The sequence below is a fragment of the Anomaloglossus baeobatrachus genome, chromosome 3 (assembly GCF_048569485.1).
Source record: "Anomaloglossus baeobatrachus isolate aAnoBae1 chromosome 3, aAnoBae1.hap1, whole genome shotgun sequence".
In the NCBI taxonomy this organism is placed as follows: Eukaryota; Metazoa; Chordata; class Amphibia; order Anura; family Aromobatidae; genus Anomaloglossus; species Anomaloglossus baeobatrachus.
Genome location: NC_134355.1, coordinates 486,923,118 through 486,943,090, shown reverse-complemented (window position 1 = coordinate 486,943,090; position 19,973 = coordinate 486,923,118). Strand labels below are relative to the sequence as shown.

Sequence of the window (19,973 nt, the reverse complement as noted above, 5' to 3'; positions counted from 1 at the left end):
GAGCAGTTGTCCAACCATGTCCTTTCCTCTGATAAGCAACTCACAGTCAATAGACAATGTACACAGAAAGCTGTGATGTGGGCGGGGTTAGCTTTCTGAGGTCTGCTACATCTAAGAACTCTGTGTCAAAACTGCGGCACTGAGTAAACTAAGTTATACATTGTTGGATTCAGGGTCTCTTTTCCTACATTATGTTGTTGTCAGATGAGGTAACAAAAATCTGGTGACAGATTCCCTTTAAGATCTTTCAGTGTAGCAGGCATTTACTGTATGGGCATTTACTTTAAACTAAAAAAAAACATAACAAGGGACCTTCACCATATACAAATCTGAAATAAAATAAAAAAAAGACAAAAAAACAACTCCCCTGAAAAATGAGTATATAAGACATGACTACAAGTAAAGTTGTGGAAGACTCGCTGAACTGCGGAATGTTTTTTAGAAGTATCACTGCAGAATATGAGCTGAACGCACTGGTCACACGTTTACCCCACTGTGCATCATGTCCACATTGTCCCAGCATACCCAGTGCAATAATACAATAGTTTCACAGCACAATTTCTTGCCTTCCACACTTTCAGCCTTTAATAGTGAATTTAGATATCAAGCACAGTAGACACACAACAATGACATGGAAATAATACACCATCTATAAACATTCTAGTGATAGTATTAACATCAAAAAAGACTGTGTGGATTGGCTGTTGAGTTCAAACCTATAATATTTATATTGAAAGAATAATGGAAGTAATAGCAGAGGTAGAAAATCACACATTTAGAAACATGATGTGAAACATGCAAGTACATCTGAAAACTTTTCAGTCGTGTAAAAAAATATTGGACCTGTCTTAAGCTGCAGCAGTAGTGGTCCTAGGCTGCGGGCATTGCATCTAGAACGGGATATGTACAATCTGAACCAGTTTTTTCACTCTTCAGCATCTTTTCCAACATAGACAAAAAATACACTGATGCCAGAAAGGCTTCCATACAGAAATAGCAACCAGCGAAAACCGCACCTCAAATTAAATGCTTTCAATGATATCATCGAAAGATTTTATATTACAAACCTGAGCGTAGCATTCTTTGTATCAATAACTACTATATATTTCCTATTAAATTTTGTATCAAATCTACGTATGAAAACTCCTCAGACCGAGGAATAGGAATCCCTAAGAAGCAGCCGAGTCTAATCATAGAACGGTGCAGGCATAGCCATTGTTTCCACTACTCTACATATTTAGCTATGTACAGGCAGTTATAACGGTATCATTTAACTAGAATTATTGATTAATAATGTGATAATTATATATCCATTTTTCTCCAAAATATTTGGCACACATGGCTTCATTCTGTCTTATTCGTTATGTCTATTTTGTCTGTCATTCGGGCAGTATAGCATTGCCCAACTACCCATGGCCTCTTACTAAATTACAGTACTCATTACGTTTAAGTGCAAGGCCCACAAAAAACAAATGTATCATGGATGTAAGGTCCCTCTGACTTAGGGTCAGCTTAGATTTGTTACCATCCTATGTCGATTTGTTTTACTATTAAAGGGAATCTGTCAGTAGGTTTTTGCTATGTAAGCTAAAGACAGCATGCTGCAAGGGTTAACACAGAGAATTCAGGGCTGCATGTCTTGTCAAGGTCCAATCTGTTGTTTATTTGGTATGTTTTTTTAAGCAGCAAGATCCTTATCATTGCTCGGACTATAATGTCACGTGCACGGCATTTCAACACGCCCTCTGCTGTGATTGACACCTTACTGTCAATGTGTAATCTCTATTGAGAGCCTGGTGAGCTCTGCTAGATGGCTACATCTAAAAATTCAGATTGTGTTAGAACTGCTGCATCCAGTAATCTAAGTGATACATCATTGGATTCAGGATCTTTTTGCCTTCATCATGCTGCTCTCAGATGAGGTAGCAAAAACCTGCTGACAGATTCCCTTTAAATATCTGTGTCACTTTGCTAATGTTATCAATGCTCCTTGTGTGACATCAATGTTGACCATACGGTGTGGTTTTCATATTTTGTGTATTGTTTCTATAACTTTGGAAGAATATTTTCCATTCTAATTACAAACCCATTACGTATTTTACAAGTGGAATTTCCCAGACAGTTGTAACTTTGCCAAAATTCTTCATATACTGATCACGATTTCCTGCATAAATCTCTGACTGTATATAACTCGTTACCTTTTATACTCTGATAAAATTACTATCTTATGCGAGATAAGTCCAATAAATATTCTGTCATATGTTACACGGCAGCACATCCTCGTACTTTGGTCTTAGAATATTCACGTTCTTAATCCTTCCTAATTCACCTAATCCCTCTCTGAACATTCTCTGCTCTTTTCCCAAATCACAATAAACGTTTTTACTTATAAATATATAAATTCTATATAAATAGGAAAATCCGAGAATCGCCAATTTTAACCAGAAGAAACGAAAGAAACATTTTACTCTTCATTGTTTTGGACTATGCTCATTTATCATTTAATAAAACATATCAATATAATTTCAGTAAAATGTATGAAAAGGAAAATCAGCAAAACATGACACACTTGTTTACAACTTAGTAAGCAGTACACTGTATGAGAGAGAAGAGAATCCACATACAGGGCCTGTGAAGCTGTTGCATTTTAGGCCACAGTTGAGCTCGTTCACAAAGGTAATGTGTGATTGTTATTCTGGGTAGTCTAGCTCCTCATTGGCAATCAAAGCATCAAAGTCCTGTTTATGCTTTCCTTTAGTTTTGGATCTGCTGTTTGTCCGGTTGCTGTCCTGTGCCTCTCCTGACTGCTGATAGTAGTAGCCTTTTGGATCTGCACTTCCCCAGTCCTGGGATTTTTCTTCATCGGGAGGATAGGAGAAGCCATCATCCACTGAAAAGGTGTCATCAACATCATACCTCTGGTATGTGCTCTGATGGAGAACCTCCTCTCTTGCACTAATTTCCAAGGTGCTGTTCCACATACCATAGCCAAAATATATCAGCAAGCCTATGAAACCACAGATAATTAAGAAGATTATTATTACATAGAGAATTATTACCGTCAACAGATCAAACTGTCAATAAACCATTTACTCTCATGTGTTCTTTCCCCTTTTGGATAATTTGCTCTGTATGCATTCAGCAAGATGGTGGGAAGTTGGCAAAAATGCTGGACCATAGAGGACCAGAAAACATTAAAAAATAATACTCACCTCCTGGTGACCTCTGCTGCAGATGTCCTCTGTAGGTTTGTTGGTGTCTTCTTACCGCTACTGAGAGTTGAAATTCAGGGCTTGTTCATACTAGGCCAAGAATTTCAACTACAACCAGTGGCGGGACATCTCTGCGCATGAGCATTGTAATGTCAGGGCAATTGGACATGCACTGTGAACTTACAAGGTCACTCTATGCCGTAAGGTCATTGCTAGGCCTAGTCTTGGCTGGAAGTGCTAGCCTAATGTGAAGTTGCCTAGAGTTTTAATGCACGGTGACAGTAAAAAGAGGCACCAAGGACTGTACAGGGGACAGTGTACAGTGGAGGTGAATTGTAGGGTAGTATCAGTTGATTTTTTTTCATCATCTTATTTTTATTATGCTCTGCCGTCTTTTCAGGACTCTAAGGGGCACTTTGCACACTACAACATCGGAGGTGCGATGTCGGTGGGGTCAAATTGAAAGTGACGCACATCTGGCGTTGCAAGCGATATCGTAGTGTGTAAAGCCTTTTTGATACGATTAACGAGCGCAAGATCGTCATAATCGTATCATCGGTGTAGCGTCGGTCATTTCCATAATTTGGAAATGACCGATGTTACGATGTCAGTCCTCGTTCCTGCGGCAGCACACATCACACTGTGTGAAGCCGCAGGAGCGAGGAACATCTCCTATCTGCATCCTGCGGCTCACGCCAGCTATGCGGAAGGAAGGAGGTGGGCGGGATGTTTACGTCCCGCTCATCTCCGCCCCTCTGCTTCTATTGGCCGCCTGCCGTGTGACGTCGCTGTGGCGCCGAACGACCCGCCCTCCTAATAAGGAGGCGGGTCGCCGGCCAGAGCAACATCGCAGGGCAGGTGAGTGCATGTGAAGCTGCCGAAGCGATAATGTTCGCTACGGCAGCTATCACCGTGATATCGCAGCTGCGACGGGGACGGGGACTATCGCGCTCGGCATCGCAAGCATCGGCTTGCGATGTCGTAGTGTGCAAAGTGCCCCTAAGCATGTTAAGAGACATTCAATTTGTGGAACATAAATTTGTTGTGAATCCAACCTCCATGTAAAATGTTACAAATTAGGATCTCATCAGATGTGCTCATTTGTAGTACCGTACACTTACTGGGAACTCACTCTCTAGCTACAGTCTCAGCTTTCAAATAAAGGTAAAATCAGATAATAAAGCAAACTACAAATGTTTTTGTAATTAACATTACTGTGCACTGAAAAAAAAATAATCAAAATGTAAAAACTCTTACATGTGAGTACCTAACCCAAAAAAGAGTGGAGAATTTTTAATTGTGTGATTCTACTTCGGTATATTGTTTTACCCAACAGTGATCAGAAATGACAACTGCACATTAAAAATGTAAGAGTGATACTGGATAAAATGTATATTTAAGTTAGTTAGTCTGAATTTCTTCAAGAAACTGCACTACCTTTGTCCGTGAGCTGTCTGGTATTCCAGAACATTCTCACTTACATGAATGGAGCTAAGCTGCTATAGTAAATACGATGTACGACCATTTCAGAAGTAGTTCACCATATTAGAATTATTCTGTTTAATGTTATCTTATTTTACATACATGTCTCAGAACTGAAATGGGTCATGACTGTTATCCTAGTAGTGACACTTTCATTGTGAGCACCATGTTCCACCGCCTGTCATCAGATGTTACCACACGGGAATACATTTCTTAGGTGTCCTGTTGCTACATACATGTTAAATTAATGAGCCCTTGGACAATATCCAAATTATAAACTGTGAATATACAAGGTCAAACTAACCTGAAGCCCCCTACCATATCCATTTACACATGGTTCCCTACATAGTGCTGAAGACCATTTTGCTTTAGGGGTGCATACGTTTAACTGTTGATGACAAGGGCCAATTATGAAATTTGGCCACATCATGAAAATTATACGTTGATTGAGATGCTAAATTATTTTATTGCTGTCAGCCTCACATATTAAATATGCATGATGAGTATTGGAGAAATCTCTTGATGTGCAGAGAAGCCTCAGGTCTTGCCGTACCAGATGGGATGTGAGCAAAGTTCTGTTCATAGAAATTTAATGAGGCTCTATCTTGTCCGACTCATGGTGAGCGCTGTCCTGTGAAAGTCCAATTAAAATTGCAACTATCTGCTCTGATGGTCTCTGTTTCATGAGTCTTTGTAAGCAAACGATCTGACGGAAATATTAGTCACTGAAAAATAATGTATTAATTGCCTTTTATGTATATTACTCTTTTATGTAACATTATATATGCAGAATTCATTATGCACAGCGGCTAGCCGTAGACTTAGGAGATGAAATGTTGGCAGTACTGCATATTTTATTGCTTCGTACACCTGTGAACATAGTGGCATAGATTGAAAGGAGATTTCCATGCCCTTTACAATGTATCCTGGGGTATGAGATAAGAAAAATAAAAGAAAGAAAAGAAATGTAATTCTGTCAGTGTATTTCATATCTGGCTCTACATGATGTTTTACAGTGATGGAATAGTAAGTTATGTTTGTAGCGAAAGATATGCGACAAATACATAATTCATGTACATAATAATACCATGGCTCAGAAGAGGCTACACCTGCATCTATCTTATTAGTATTATAAGACATGCTTCCAGTTTAGACACCTTTCTATACACAGACTATGCATTGAGTGCTGCCATGTCCAGAAACGCTATATACCTGTAGAAACAAGAAAAATTGGATACAGGGAGAAAATGAAATTTGATTCTTCCTATCACTGCTCACTTTCATTTATTGCGGCAATGCATGGAACAGTCTGTCAATCAATATGCCTTCGAGTGATAACAGCACTCTCACTGTATAGTGTGCGATGTAAGGCAGCGTCATAGGATTTAAACATTTTACCTGCTTACTAATCATATATCTCCATGTAAATATGTTTTCTGCACCTGACAGGTTCCCTTCAACAAGTCATACAAAGCTCTCCTTGACTCTTAGGCCCTCTTCACACGTCAGTGATTCTGGTGTGTATGTGCTTTTTTTATAAGTACCAGAATCACTGACATACGCAGACACATTACAATCAATGGGTCTGCTCACACATCAGTGATTTTTCACTGAACGTGTCTCCGTGCAGCGTACACGCGTGTCCGTGATTCTAAACGGAGACAAGTCATTTTTTTTGGCATCACTGATGACCCACGGACCACACTATGGTGTGATCCGTGAAACACGTACCAGAAAAACACTGACATATCAAATAATAAACATTTTCAACTCACCTTTCCAGTGATTCGCTGTCCAGCCTCTGCTTTCTGCAGCTCCTGCCCGGCTCATGAATATTCATGAAAGCAGGAACAGCCGACCCGGAAGTAGCTGCAGAGAGCGGTGGGCGGATGCTGCAGAGCCGAGGAGTTCAGCACCATGGACAGCAGGAGCGAAGGCAGGTGAGTAATGTCTATTTGCAATCACGGATCACGGATCATGGATTGCACATGGACAACCCATGTGTGCCGTGAATCACGGAAAATGGAGGGACATGTGCGTGTTTTACACGTCAGTGAAGAACGTCAGGGTTTTTCACTGACGTGTGTAGGGGGCCTTAAGGGAAGGACAGACATTTGTACATTTGAGTGCTATCAAATACTCCCCTAGCCCCACTACCCTGAAGCACTGCTCCATTCTGTACAGCATGTGCACTGAGGCAGCAGGCACAATGTAGTGAGCTTATCGCACCTGCTATGTTGAGATAGATGCACAGGCTGAATGGTACGGCAGTATCGTTGTATTTTGAAGTACCATTGTATGCAACAGTATTATGATGCTGGGTGGGGATGGACCAGAACCTCAAACTCATACAGTAGGCCCCATAATAGCCATGTGTTATGCTGCTATTAGCGGTACATCATTACTATATAGTAATCATAGTTATATAGCAGTGATATTGGCACAATGCTCTCTTCTACCCACAGGCTGACATACAACTAACTAATATTAAGGTACCAGTATATTCTTCCCTTAACTTCACATTATGTTTTGCAATTATTGTTTCTACAGCTCAATATCAGAACAGCTATTCAGACAAAATTGACTTAGATTGTAAGCTATGAACAATGATCTTAGTTTTTTTGTCTCAATATTTATTCTGAATATTTGTCATTTTGCTTGCTTGTTATATCCACAATTATACAGTGCTATGGAATATATTGCTATTATATAAATAAAAATATTAATGTAGATCAATTTACCACTGGAAGAGATCCAGCTCCCTGAAACACAGCCAATGCATAAAGAGTGAGTAATTACCACCAGTCTGGGGCTGTTTTTTTTATTTAAAGTGAACCTGTCAGGTGCAATATACACCCAGAACCACAACCAGTTCTGGGTACATATTCTAATCACTGCCTAACAGTCCCTGTATACACTGGCATAGATGAAGGGATCTTTAGAAAAAGTATTTCTAAAGATCCCATATCATATGCTAATGAGGCCAGCAACTAGTCGCAAGAGCGTTATTTCCCTTGGCTAGTCGCCCCCCTTAGTATGTAAGTACGCCCCTGTGAATGTGCTAACATGCTAATGAATGCGACGTGTCAGAGGTATGGTCGATCTCATCTCTGCTGCCATCCCTGGACTTCAGCTCAGTGTGCATGACCCCGGACTTACGGTCCTACACTCCTCCACAGCCTTCTTCATGGTAAAAGTGTAAGATCTTGCTCTAAGCAACCTGGTAGTTTTGACCTCACTTTTGCTAAGAAGTAGGATCCTTTTTGGGGGCATTAGGGATGCTCTTTAAATTAAGAGTGTGGGAAAATTTTAATTGAGTGCTGCTTATCAGCAGATTTGCCGAACTCTTATTTTCCCTTTACTGTTCCAATTTACCTAAATTGTCTAAATTGTTTCCTAGTTTGTAATTGCTATATGAATACAGATTATTCTTATTATTTAAGCTTTCAGGAGTTATACAAATAAAGAGCAGTTACGTTCCCAGAGAATGCATACAGTGTTTGATTGATTGTCTCATTTATTGCTATCTATTCATCCATCTATCTATATATGTTCTATTTTTTTTTTGGTAAGGTTCACAACTTACCTACAAAGCACCAAACAGCAAATCGGATCCATGTAATGGAGGACAATTTCAGCATGAGATAAATGTTGACTAGCATGGCAAATGCAGGAACAAATGGAACGCAGGGTGCCATGTAGGGCAATTTTTTGGGATTCTCCGGTTGTTGCAGGATAACAAAGACCAAAGCAAAGATCAACAGTACCATCAAAACGACCAACAGGACTGCCCACCACTCCTGGTCATAAACATAGTCTGCAGCAAATATTATAAAGGAGCAAAAGATGAATAACAGGATGAAAAGAAGCATGACGCAGATGGTTACTGTGCGACCTGTGGCAAGCGTTGGGCGATCCATTTTTCCAGGTAAGCCAAGCCGTATTCTCATGGTATAGTATCGTGGACCTATGAATTTCTTCAACTTGAAGAGGTAAATGTTTTCGGAGCCATCTGCCTCTATGCCTGATGTCATGTCAACTGTTCCATAATTTGGATGGTTAACATTGTAGTTGGATTTATCAGATTTACCAATGAGCATTTCATTGTCTCCAAGTGATGGCAGATTCTTCGCCCCACATGTGTTAGTGGCTGGACCACTGAATTCTTCCCCATCACTCATAGGAGAACAAACTTCTTTCTCGCAATCAGCGATGATTCCTTCTTTTTTCTTAGTATGCTCTTCAGAAAGAAATTTAACAAAACCGTCAATGTCGCTCTCAGGCTGGTAACGCAATAGCAAGACACACACAGATACCAGGGTGTAGGCTAAAAGAGTTCCAATAGACATCATTTCTATCAGATCACGAAGACTGACCAGTAGAGACAGAAGGGCGGCCAGAAATCCAGAGACAATACAAGCCACAACTGGTGTCTCTGTGTAGGAGCTGACATGGGATAAAAACCTGCAAAAACAAGCAAGGAAAGTAAAAATAAATTCATTGTGAGCAGACAGTCTATGTAATTGTGATAAGAAAAACTAACCTGAACAACAACCCATCACCAGACATGGCATAGATCACTCTGGGCATAGGAAAGAGAGAACCAAACAAGCTGACGGTGAGCCCTGCTACAGATCCAATGGCCACAATAAATTTAGCAGCATAAAATCCATGCGCTACAAACATTTCCATCAGTGGTGATTCGGAATCAATCATATTATATGGGACCATTAATGTTAATATTACACTAACCTAAAAGACAAAAAAATGTTAGGCAAAAAAATGGATAACTGATCATATATTAATGTGTAAAAATTCTTAACATTATCTTGATAAGTAGTCTTTCACAACAAAAAGAATTGAAACAAAGTACATACTGGCATAATAGAGAGGTGGGCCTTCTGCTCAAGGCAGATAAGCCATAGGTGAAGGAAGGAAGTCCTAGCACATGTGGTGCTAGCAGAATGCTAATGAATAGGGACTGCTAACTAAAAAATAGTGAGTGACAAATTACAAGGCATGAGAATCAGGACAATTTCTGGATAGATAGCGGGGAAAGCAAATATTTGATACACTGCCGATTTTGCAATTTTTCCCACCTACAAAGAATGGAGAGGTCTGTAATTTTTATTGTAAGTACACATCAACTGTGACAGACAGAATTAAAAAAAATCCAGAAAATCACTTTGTATGATTTTTAAATAATTAGTTTGCACTTTATTGGATGAAATAAATATTTGATCACCTACTAACCTGCAAGAAATCTGGCTCTCACAGAACTGTTATTTTTTCTATAAGAAGCCCTCCTACACTGCACTCATTACCAGTATTAATTGCACCTGTTTGAACTCGTTACCTGTATAAAAGGAATCTGTCCACACACTCAATCAATCACACACCAATTTCTCCACCATGGCCAAGACCAAAGAGCTGTCTAAGGACAAATATGTAGATCTGCACAAGGCTGGGATGGGCTACAGGACAATAGACAAGCAGCTTGTTGAGAAGGCAACAACTGTTAAGCAATTATTAGAAAATGGAAGAAACACAAGATTATTGTCAATCTTACTTGGTCTGGGGTTCCATGCAAGATATTGCCTCGTGAGGTATGGATGATTCTGAGAAAGGTCAGGAATCAGTCCAGAACTACAAGGGAGGACTTGGCCAATGACCTAAAGAGAGCTGGGACCATAGTGTCAAAGATTAACGTTAATAATACACTATGCCGTCATGGATGAAAATCCTACGAGGCAAGCAAGGTCCCCTTGCTCACGCCAGCACATGTCCAGGCCTATTTGAAGTCTGCCACTGACCATCTGGGTCCAGAGGAGGTGTGGGAGACGGTTATGTGGTCAGATGAGACTAAAATAGAACTTTTTGGTATCAACTCCACTTGCCATGTTTGGAGGAAGAAGAAGGATGAGTACAACTTCAATACCATTGTCCCAACTGTGAAGCATGGAGGGGAAACATCATACTTTGGGGGTGCTTTTCTGCAAAGGCGACAGGACGACTGCACTGTATTGAAGGGTAGGATGGATGGGGTCATGAATTGCGAGATTTTGGCCAACAACCTCTTTCCCTCATTAAGAGCATTGAAGATGGGTCTTCCTGCATGACAATGACCAGAAACACATAGCCAGAGCAACTGAGGAGTGGCTCGGTAGGAAGCATTTCAAGATCCTGGAGTGGCCTAGCCAGTCTCCAGACCTGAACCCAATAGAAAATCTTTGGACGGAGCTGAAACTCAGAGTTGCCCAGTGACAGACCCAAAACCTGAAGGATGAAGGATCTGGAGAAGATCTGTATGGAGGAGTGGGCCAACATCCCTGCTGTCGTGTCTCAGTTGAAGTGTACCAAAGATAAAAATTACAAACCTCTCCATTCTTGGTAGGTGGGAAACTTGCAAAATTGGCAGTGTATCAAATACTTATTTTCCCCACTATATTAAACTGTAGAACACACACCAAATACAGTCTAACTTATTGTGAGTTATGTGGACAGCTACAACATTTTCTTCAGGTTTAGCGTGGAAGGACTTGTGTGAAATGAGTTTTGTTTGAAAAGACTTCACCATAAAATTGCTTGGTTCATTAACAACAAACACTATTTTAAGGTTAAACGTAATTGGCTTGAGTATTAGTAGCTATATAGGTACATTTATGGGAATAGTGATTTGGATCTCCAACATGCTATGACAACTCTGAACTTTAACAGAAATTAGCAGTATTGTCATAACACAGAAACAGTATCACCGGTATAACTATAAAGGGCGCAGGAGTTGCAATTGCCTCTGGAGCCTAGGGGGGCAATAAGAAGACCAATACATTTAAAGAACCGTGATACTTGGAGGCCCTGTTGAGATTTTGCATTGGGGCCCACATTCTTCAAGTTACTACCGTACAATTGCACAGTATACTATATAGTTCACACAGGTTTGGGTCCTGTTTCTTCAGCACAGAATACATGCCTTTCTTGCGGTTTCTACTTTAATATACTTTGCATATATTACATCTGGTCGTTTTCTTTCAATCACAAAACCATACATGTTCTGCTCCTGGGGAGCCATTAGCACGACTTTATGTATGGATTTTAGGTCAGGAGTCAGGACCACTTACAGATACATATGCTGTTAGACAGGTGACCAAGGAAGCAGTTATCGCATATGGAATGGAAGTGTTTGGACTCTTTGCCTCTTCCCCTGTTGTAGCTATGATATCAAAACCAATGAAAGCATAAAAGCAAGTGGCAGCACCTTTCAGCACCTACAGAATATAAAGAGACAAAACAAGCTAAACATTCACATTTTCAATAAAAGATCAATACCTTATTTAGCTAAAAAACAACTAGATAATAGCTTAAGTATTGTAAAATGCTATGGGACATGCAGGTGCCTGTAAGGGCCAGAAGGACTCAAAAAGCAACTATACTTTTCTATGTCAGTTTTCAAGGGACGCTATCATCAGGTTTTTGCTATCTAATCTGAGAGCAGCATAATGTAAAGGCCCCGTCACACTAAGCAACATCGCTAGCAACATCGCTGCTAACGAACAACTTTTGTGACGTTGCTAGCGATGTTGCTGTGTGTGACATCCAGCAACAACCTGGCCCCTGCTGTGAGGTCGTTGGTTGTTGCTGAATGTCCTGGGCCATTTTTTAGTTGTTGCTGTCCTGCTGTGAAGCACAGATCGCTGTGTGTGACAGCGAGACAGCAACAACTAAATGTGCAGGCAGCAGGAGCCGGCTTCTGCGGAGGCTGGTAACCAATGTAAACATCGGGTAACCAAGAAGCCCTGTCCTTGGTTACCCGATATTTACCTTTGTTACCAGCCTCCTCCGCTCTCACTGTCAGTGCAGGCTCCTGCTCTGTGCACATGTAGCTGCAGCACACATCGGGTTAATTAACCCGATGTGTGCTGTAACTAGGAGAGCAAGGAGCCAGCGCTAAGCATTGTGCGCTGCTCCCTGCTCTGTGCACATTTAGCTGCAGCACACATCGGGTAATTAACCCAATGTGTGCTGTAACTAGGAGAGCAAGGAGCCAGCGCTAAGCGGTGTGCGCTGCTCCCTGCTCTGTGCACATTTAGCTGCAGCACACATCGGGTAATTAACCCGATGTGTGCTGTACCTAGGAGAGCAGGGAGCCAGCGCTAAGCATTGTGCGCTGCTCCCTGCTCTGTGCACATGTAGCTGCAGCACACATCGGGTTAATTAACCCGATGTGTGCTGTACCTAGGAGAGCAGGGAGCCAGCGCTAAGCGATGTGCGCTGCTCCCTGCTCTGTGCACATTTAGCTGCAGCACACATCGGGTAATTAACCCGATGTGTGCTGTAACTAGGAGAGCAGGGAGCCAGCGCTCAGTGTGTGCTGCTCCCTGCTCTCTGCACGTGTAGCTCCGTGCGGTGGTAACCAAGGTAAATATCGGGTTGGTTACCCGATATTTACCTTAGTTACCAAGCGCAGCATCTTCCACGCGGCGCTGGGGGCTTGTCACTGGTTGCTGGTGAGCTCACCAGCAACTTGTGTAGCGACGCTCCAGCGATCCCTGCCAGGTCAGGTTGCTGGTGGGATCGCTGGAGCGTTGCAGTGTGACATCTCACCAGCAACCTCCTAGCAACTTACCAGCGATCCCTATCGTTGTTGGGATCGCTGGTAAGTTGCTTAGTGTGACTGGACCTTTAGGGCAGAGATCCTGATTACAGAGATATATCACTTCCTGGGCTGCTTCCTGTAGTTTTATAATACGACTGTGTTATCAGCAGGAGATTACCATTAGAGGATTAGGGTACCTTCACACTTAGCGATGCAGCAGCGATCCGACCAGCGATCTGACCTGGTCAGGATCGCTGCTGCATCACTACATGGTCGCTGGTGAGCTGTCAAACAGGCAGATCTCACCAGCGACCAGTGAACAGCCCCCAGCCAGCAGCGACGTGCAAGCAACGCTGCGCTTGCACGGAGCTGCCGTCTGGAAGCTGCGGAGACTGGTAACTAAGGTAAACATCGGGTATGGTTACCCGATGTTTACATTAGTTACCAGCGCACAGCTGTGTGTGCAGGGAGCAGGGAGCCGCGCACACTGAGCGCTGGCTCCTTGCTCTCCTACAATAGCTACAGTACACATCGGGTTAATTAACCCGATGTGTAATGCAGCTACATGTGCAGAGAGCAGGGAGCCGCGCACACTGCTTAGCGCTGGCTCCTTGCTCTCCTAGCTGCTGTACACATCGGGTTAATTAACCCGATGTGTACAGCAGCTACATGTGCAGAGAGCCGGAGCCGGCAGCACAGGCAGCGTGAGAGCTGCAGATGCTGGTAACTAAGGTAAATATCGGGTAACCACCTTGGTTACCCGATGTTTATCTTGGATACAGCTTACCTCAGCTGTCAGACGCCGGCTCCTGCTCCCTGCTCGCTTCATTTGTCGCTCTCTTGCTGTCACACACAGCGATCTGTGTGTCACAGCAGGAGAGCGGCTTTGAAGAAAACGAACCAGGGCTGTGTGTAACGAGCAGCGATCTCGCAGCAGGGGCCAGATCGCTGCTCAGTGTCACACACAGCGAGATCGCTAATGAGGTCACTGCTGCGTCACAAAAAGCGTGACTCAGCAGCGATCTCGGCAGCGAGCTCGCTGTGTGTGAAGCACCCCTTACTTTGCCTGCTGTCAGATAGTCTAACTACTCCCCTACCACTGATTGGTAGCTATCTACTTATTCAAAGTGTACACACAAAGCTGCTAATAAGTAGTGTGGGTGGGGTTATACAGAACTCAACCTTCTAGCAGTTCTGCAGCTGATAAAACAGCTTTTAACCAAAACTGCAGCAAGCAGCCCAGTATATGATATATTGATGGAATCAAGATCTCATCCTCTACATCATGCTGCTCTCAGACGGGGTAGCAAAACCTGATGGCATTTTCTCTTTATAAAGGGACTCTGTTATTAGGGTTTTGCTATGTAATCTGAAGACAGCATGCTACAAGGGTTAAATCATAGAATTCAGGGATTCCTCTCTTGTCAAGGGCCCATCATTTGTTTATTTATTGTGTTTGTTTAAGCAGCAGGACTTATCATTGCTCAGACTACAATGTCAAGTGCACAGAAGTCCAGCATGCCCCCTCCTCTGATTGGCGCCTTAAGGGTGCTTTACACGCTGTGACATCGCTACTGATATATCGTCGGGGTCACGTCGTTAGTGACGCACATCTGGCGCCGGTAGCGACATTGCAGCGTGTGACACCAAGGAGCGACGATCAACGATTGCGAAATCGTCCACAAACGGTGATCGTTGACACGTCTCTCCTTTCCTTAATGTCGTTGCTGCTGCAGGTACGATGTTGTTCGTCGTTCCTGCAGCATCACACATCACTGTGTGTGACACCGCAGGAACGACAAACATCTCCTTACCTGCGGCCGCCGGCAATGAGGAAGGAAGGAGGTGGGCGGGATGTTATGTCCCGCTCATCTCCGCCCCTCCGCTTCTATTGGACGGCCGCTCAGTAACGTCGCGGTGACATCGCTGTGACGCTGAACACACCTCCCCTTGAGGGAGGTATTGTTCGGCGGTCAGAGCGACGTTGCTGACATGGTATGTGCGTGTGACGCTGCCCTAGCGATAATGTTCGCTACGGCAGCGATCAGCAAATGTCGCACATACGACGGGGGCAGGTGCTATCGCTAGCGATGTCGCAGCGTGTAAAGCACCCTTTACTGTCAATGTACAATCTCTATAGAGAGCCTGGTGTGGTTGGGTGCAGCTCTCAGCTCTGCTGCTTTGCTAAATCTAAAAATTATGATTGTGTCCGAACAGCTGCACCCAGTAATCTAAAGGGGGCTTTACACGCAACGACATATCTAATGATATGTCGTCGGGGTCACAAAATTCGTGACGCACATCCAGCGTCGTTGCGACGTCGTTGTGTGTAACAGCTCCGAGCGAGTGTTATCGATCAAAAATACTCACCTAATCGTTGATCGTTGACACGTCGCTCATTTTCAAAATCTCGTCGGTCGTTGTGGACGTAGGTTGTTCGTCATTGCTGAGGCAGCACACATCGCTATGTGTGACACCCCGGGAACGACAAACAACAGCTTACCTGCGTCCTCCGGCAACGAGGTGGGCGTGTCGTTAATGCGTCTGGTCTCAGCCACTCCGCTTCTATTGGTCGGCCGCTGTGTGACATCGCACAAACCTCCCCCTTAACAAAGAGGTTGTTCGCCGCCCACAGAGACTTCGCTAGCAAGGTAAGTATGTGTGATGGGTGTTAGCGATATTGTGCGCCACGGGCAGTGATTTGCCCGTGACGCACAAACAACGGGGGCGGGTATGCTCTCTAGTGATATCACTAGCGATATCGTAGCATGTAAAGCCCCATTTAGTGATACAATGTTGGATTCAGAATCTCCTTGCCTACATCATGCTGCTCTGAGATGAGGTAGCAAAAACCTGCTGACAGATTCTCTTTAAAGGGGTGGTTCACCCATATTTTTTATTGTCTAGCTCGATATTATATTGAGAAACAATGTTTCGCTCAAATACCTTGTGTTGGCAATAGTGCCTGTGAGAGGCGCTATTGCAGACCGCTGTTCCCGCTCCAGTGACATCACCGTTAAGTGCCGCACATGTCACATCCATGCAGCCGGCTGCAGTTTTCCTGACTCACTGAGCTGTGAGCGGTTTTTCACACTGTCACAGCCCATCTGCTCCCTGCTCCCTCCTCCCTCACAGCACACAGCGTTGCGTCTCTTGCTTGCAGTGTTCTGCTGTGAGGGAGGAGGGAAGGGGGAGCAGGGAGCAGATGGGCTGTGACAGCGGTGAAACACCGCCCACAGCTCAGTGAGTCAGGAAGATTGCAGCCGGCTGCAGGGATGTGACGTGTGCGGCACTTGTCGTGACGTCACCGGAGCGGGGAACAGCAGTCTGCAATAGCGCCTCTCACAGGCACTATTGCCAACACAAGGTATTTGAGAGAAACATTGTTTCTCAATATAATATCGAACTAGACATTAAAAAATATGGGTGAACCACCCTTTTAAGTATACCTATATAAATAAAGTAAATTAAAGAGTTGGGAAGTCCATATAATTTTGTGCGCTGTCCCCCACATGAAAGATTACTCAAAAGGGATACTTAAAAAGTAATTCCTTTGTTGGCATTCTTCAGACAAGAACTGGTTTTTGGATCCTGACTGGAGCCTTCGTCAAGTGGACAACAATATTCTGACTTCCCAACACTTTCATTTATCTTCTGAAGACTGAACAATAAGGAACAACTGCAGTCATCCTTAACATAGGTGTGTGTTATTCAGTTACCCCACACTCAGTATTATTTCCACCACATCTCCCAAGGGTGCCCCCACAAATTTCTATCTGTCATAGTAGGAACATTTTCTATCTATTTTAATAAAGCATGAAGAACACTGATGCGTAAAAAGCTAACGATATTTTAAACTTTTGACTTTCAGGCTCCATATCTCACCATCCACGTCAGCTTTCAGTGTGAGAATACCTTCATTTTATAGACAATCATCTTGGCTATCGCATACATATATTTAACTTGCAACTATTTAGCATTTGATTACTTATGCAGATTCTTGTCGTGTTATTGTATTGTTACTGCTATGATCTTAGTGGTGGAAAAATCTTTTTCTTCCTGTATACTACAAATTACAACCTGTTCTCACATTCCCTAATAGCTCAATGTGTTATTAATTTGGTGAAGATATCTACCATATATAAACAGTCAAAACAGCCAAGGCAGAATTAAATAGAAATACATATAAAACATAACTTTTAATATGAAAGTTAAAAAGAGGTACAATAATGATGAACATACATAAATACACAAAAATGGACAAAACACTTGTGGACTCTAGTACACCTAGAAATGTGTTGATGTAAAAAAATCACACGCAGATGTCCACCTAAAACCTGATAAGGAAAGCACCACTCATGGAACCTGCAAACCAATTTACTAGGAACAATATACAATTGGAACAATCTCACCAATTGGTGTGTTCATCCAGATGCTGACTGGGAACAGTAAGGGGGGGGGGGGGGGCACAAAACTGTTGCTGCCACACACTACCCCAGTTCACCAGTATAAGTCGCCCAAAATTACTCCTTCCAAACGCGTTTCCTCACAGGGTGATTCATCAGGGGATCAGGAGAAATAGACAAATGGGTGCCATGTCCATATGCTTATTGGCAGCAACAATTTCATTTGTGCATTTAATTATTTGATTTGGAGTGTATATCTTTTTATCTCCATGCAGGAATGATTTTATTAATATATTTCTAAGATATGAATGAACCAAAGTTGGGTATCAATGTCCTATTCTACTGAGTAACCAGTGAGTGTATAGTTAATTATTAGTGGATTATGGTACTTGATTAACTTTACGTAGCTATTTGAACTATTGCATTTAATCTAGTTTTTGACTTGAGATCAATTTTAGAGTACCCAGATAAGGATGGGTCTAATTGATGTATCTAAGATTAATTTTTTAAGTACTAATATGTGGATTATTTACACTTGGTGACTTGGAATCCTTCACTAATATCCATATTAAGTCTCATTAAGCAATAGTGGGTATCAGGTCTATATGAGACCTACAGTAGTCAGGACATTGATAGTGATATATCTATGTTGAGGCCCAAAGAACAGAAAGGTTCTCTCTGAGAACAGAGAACAGAGGAAGAAGTTATCCCCTGCTGTCGGAGGCAGTATTTCCCAAAAATTGTTTATAACACTGTGTGAAGGTTTATTTGATTTCATATGGGGATAGTAGATGTGTATATTTAAATAGGGGTTTTCTCGTTTTTATCAATGTTTATTAATAAAGGTGTTTTTTTAACAATTGGTCTGTGATATTGTAGGAGATAATACACCTAGAACCAATACTCTGTGAAACAGTTTAATACAGAAATCTGGAATAGTGGCTCAGAGAAAGGTGAAGAAGCCTCGACTTCAATATCATCATAAGAAGCATTGGCTCGAGTTTGCAAAAAAGTACGAAAAGTGGACAAAAGTGGAAGTTTACAAATGAGTGATTTGGAGTGATGAGTAGTGTTGAGCGGACCCAGACTGTAAACGTCCGGATCCGCGTGGTTTCAGCGCTATCTCCGGGCCGGACCCGGTAACGGGATTCCAGGTGCACAATCCGGAATCGGCAATTAATAAAAATGAAAAAACAATAAATAAATGAGCGTTTCATACTTACCGAGACTCGGTGTTATGGCGGCATACTGCTTCCGAGCTGCGCTTTCACTTCCTGTGCTGTGCACGCAATCACACAACTTTCCGTGTTTTCTCCGCCCACCGGCCGTCCTCTCAGCTGTGATTGGTTGCAAGCTGACGCGCCCCCCGGCCTGTGACAGTCTGCTGCGGTCATCGCTAATCGCGGCTCCGTATTAGGCTGCACTCAGAGCGGGCAGTCTTCTCTATAGCTGCTCGCTCTGAGATGTAGCAGTGCTGGATGTGTCGGCGTGGGACTTCTCCTGTGGATTACGTTGGAGATGCAGGGTGTTTGGGCCTAATAAAGAGGTGAAGCATGGTGTTGTTTGTACTTTATTTCAAATAAAGGATTGTTCTCTGTGTCTGTGTTTATTTACTGTCACTTACAGGTTTGTGTGATGCAGGTATCTGATTGACGCCTGTGCCATCACACAAAGCTAGGGTTTAGCAGCAGCCATGCGCCGCTATTAACCCCTGCTATTACCCCGACTGGCACCGCATCACGCCTGCGGGAAGAGCCGGTATCGCACACCGGTATTGTTACATCTAATAGATGCGGCAATACCGGGCGGCTTTGGGCTGAGGATATACCAGCCCCCAACCGGTGTTATCATGGTTGGGGATGAAAACTGTGGGGACTGCATGTCGGTTTTTTTTTAATTATTTATTTAAAAAAAAAACAAAAAAACGAACGTTTTTCGTCTACGCCGCAGTCACACTTGTGAGAAACTCCCGCGAGTCTGACATCGCAGAACAGCTGCAAACGTCTGACAGGAGCGTGCATGTGTTTCTAGGTACATGCACGCTCATGTTCAGACAGCAGCAGGCTGTGTCTGACAGCGCATCACCGGCACAGCTGAACACTTCTGACAGGATCGTGCATGTGTTTCTAAATGTTTGTTTCTTTTTAATTTTTGGACCAAGGGATGTAACTTGGGTGATTATTACATTTTTACACCATATTCCGACACCCAATCTACACCTCCTGGTAAAAATAACCGCGGCAAAAAAATTGCGTCCAAACACTGCGTTTTTTTTGCCAG

The 19,973-nt window shown here is 42.9% G+C and overlaps 1 protein-coding gene across 3 annotated transcripts in view; it reads right to left on the bottom strand.

Moving 5' to 3' along the window:
• Nucleotides 1-556: 556 nt before the first annotated feature.
• The window catches only part of SLC7A14 (solute carrier family 7 member 14), a 256,707-nt gene continuing 237,290 nt past the window's right edge, over nucleotides 557-19,973 (bottom strand). For all 3 annotated transcript variants that reach the window (XM_075340630.1, XM_075340629.1, XM_075340631.1), the window contains 4 exons: nucleotides 11,813-11,959; nucleotides 9,238-9,446; nucleotides 8,281-9,158; nucleotides 557-3,007 (listed from right to left, as the gene is read on the bottom strand). In XM_075340630.1, coding sequence (XP_075196745.1) covers nucleotides 2,691-3,007; nucleotides 8,281-9,158; nucleotides 9,238-9,446; nucleotides 11,813-11,959 — 1,551 coding nt within the window. In that variant the 3' untranslated portion in view covers nucleotides 557-2,690. The remainder of the gene's footprint in view (nucleotides 3,008-8,280; nucleotides 9,159-9,237; nucleotides 9,447-11,812; nucleotides 11,960-19,973) is intronic.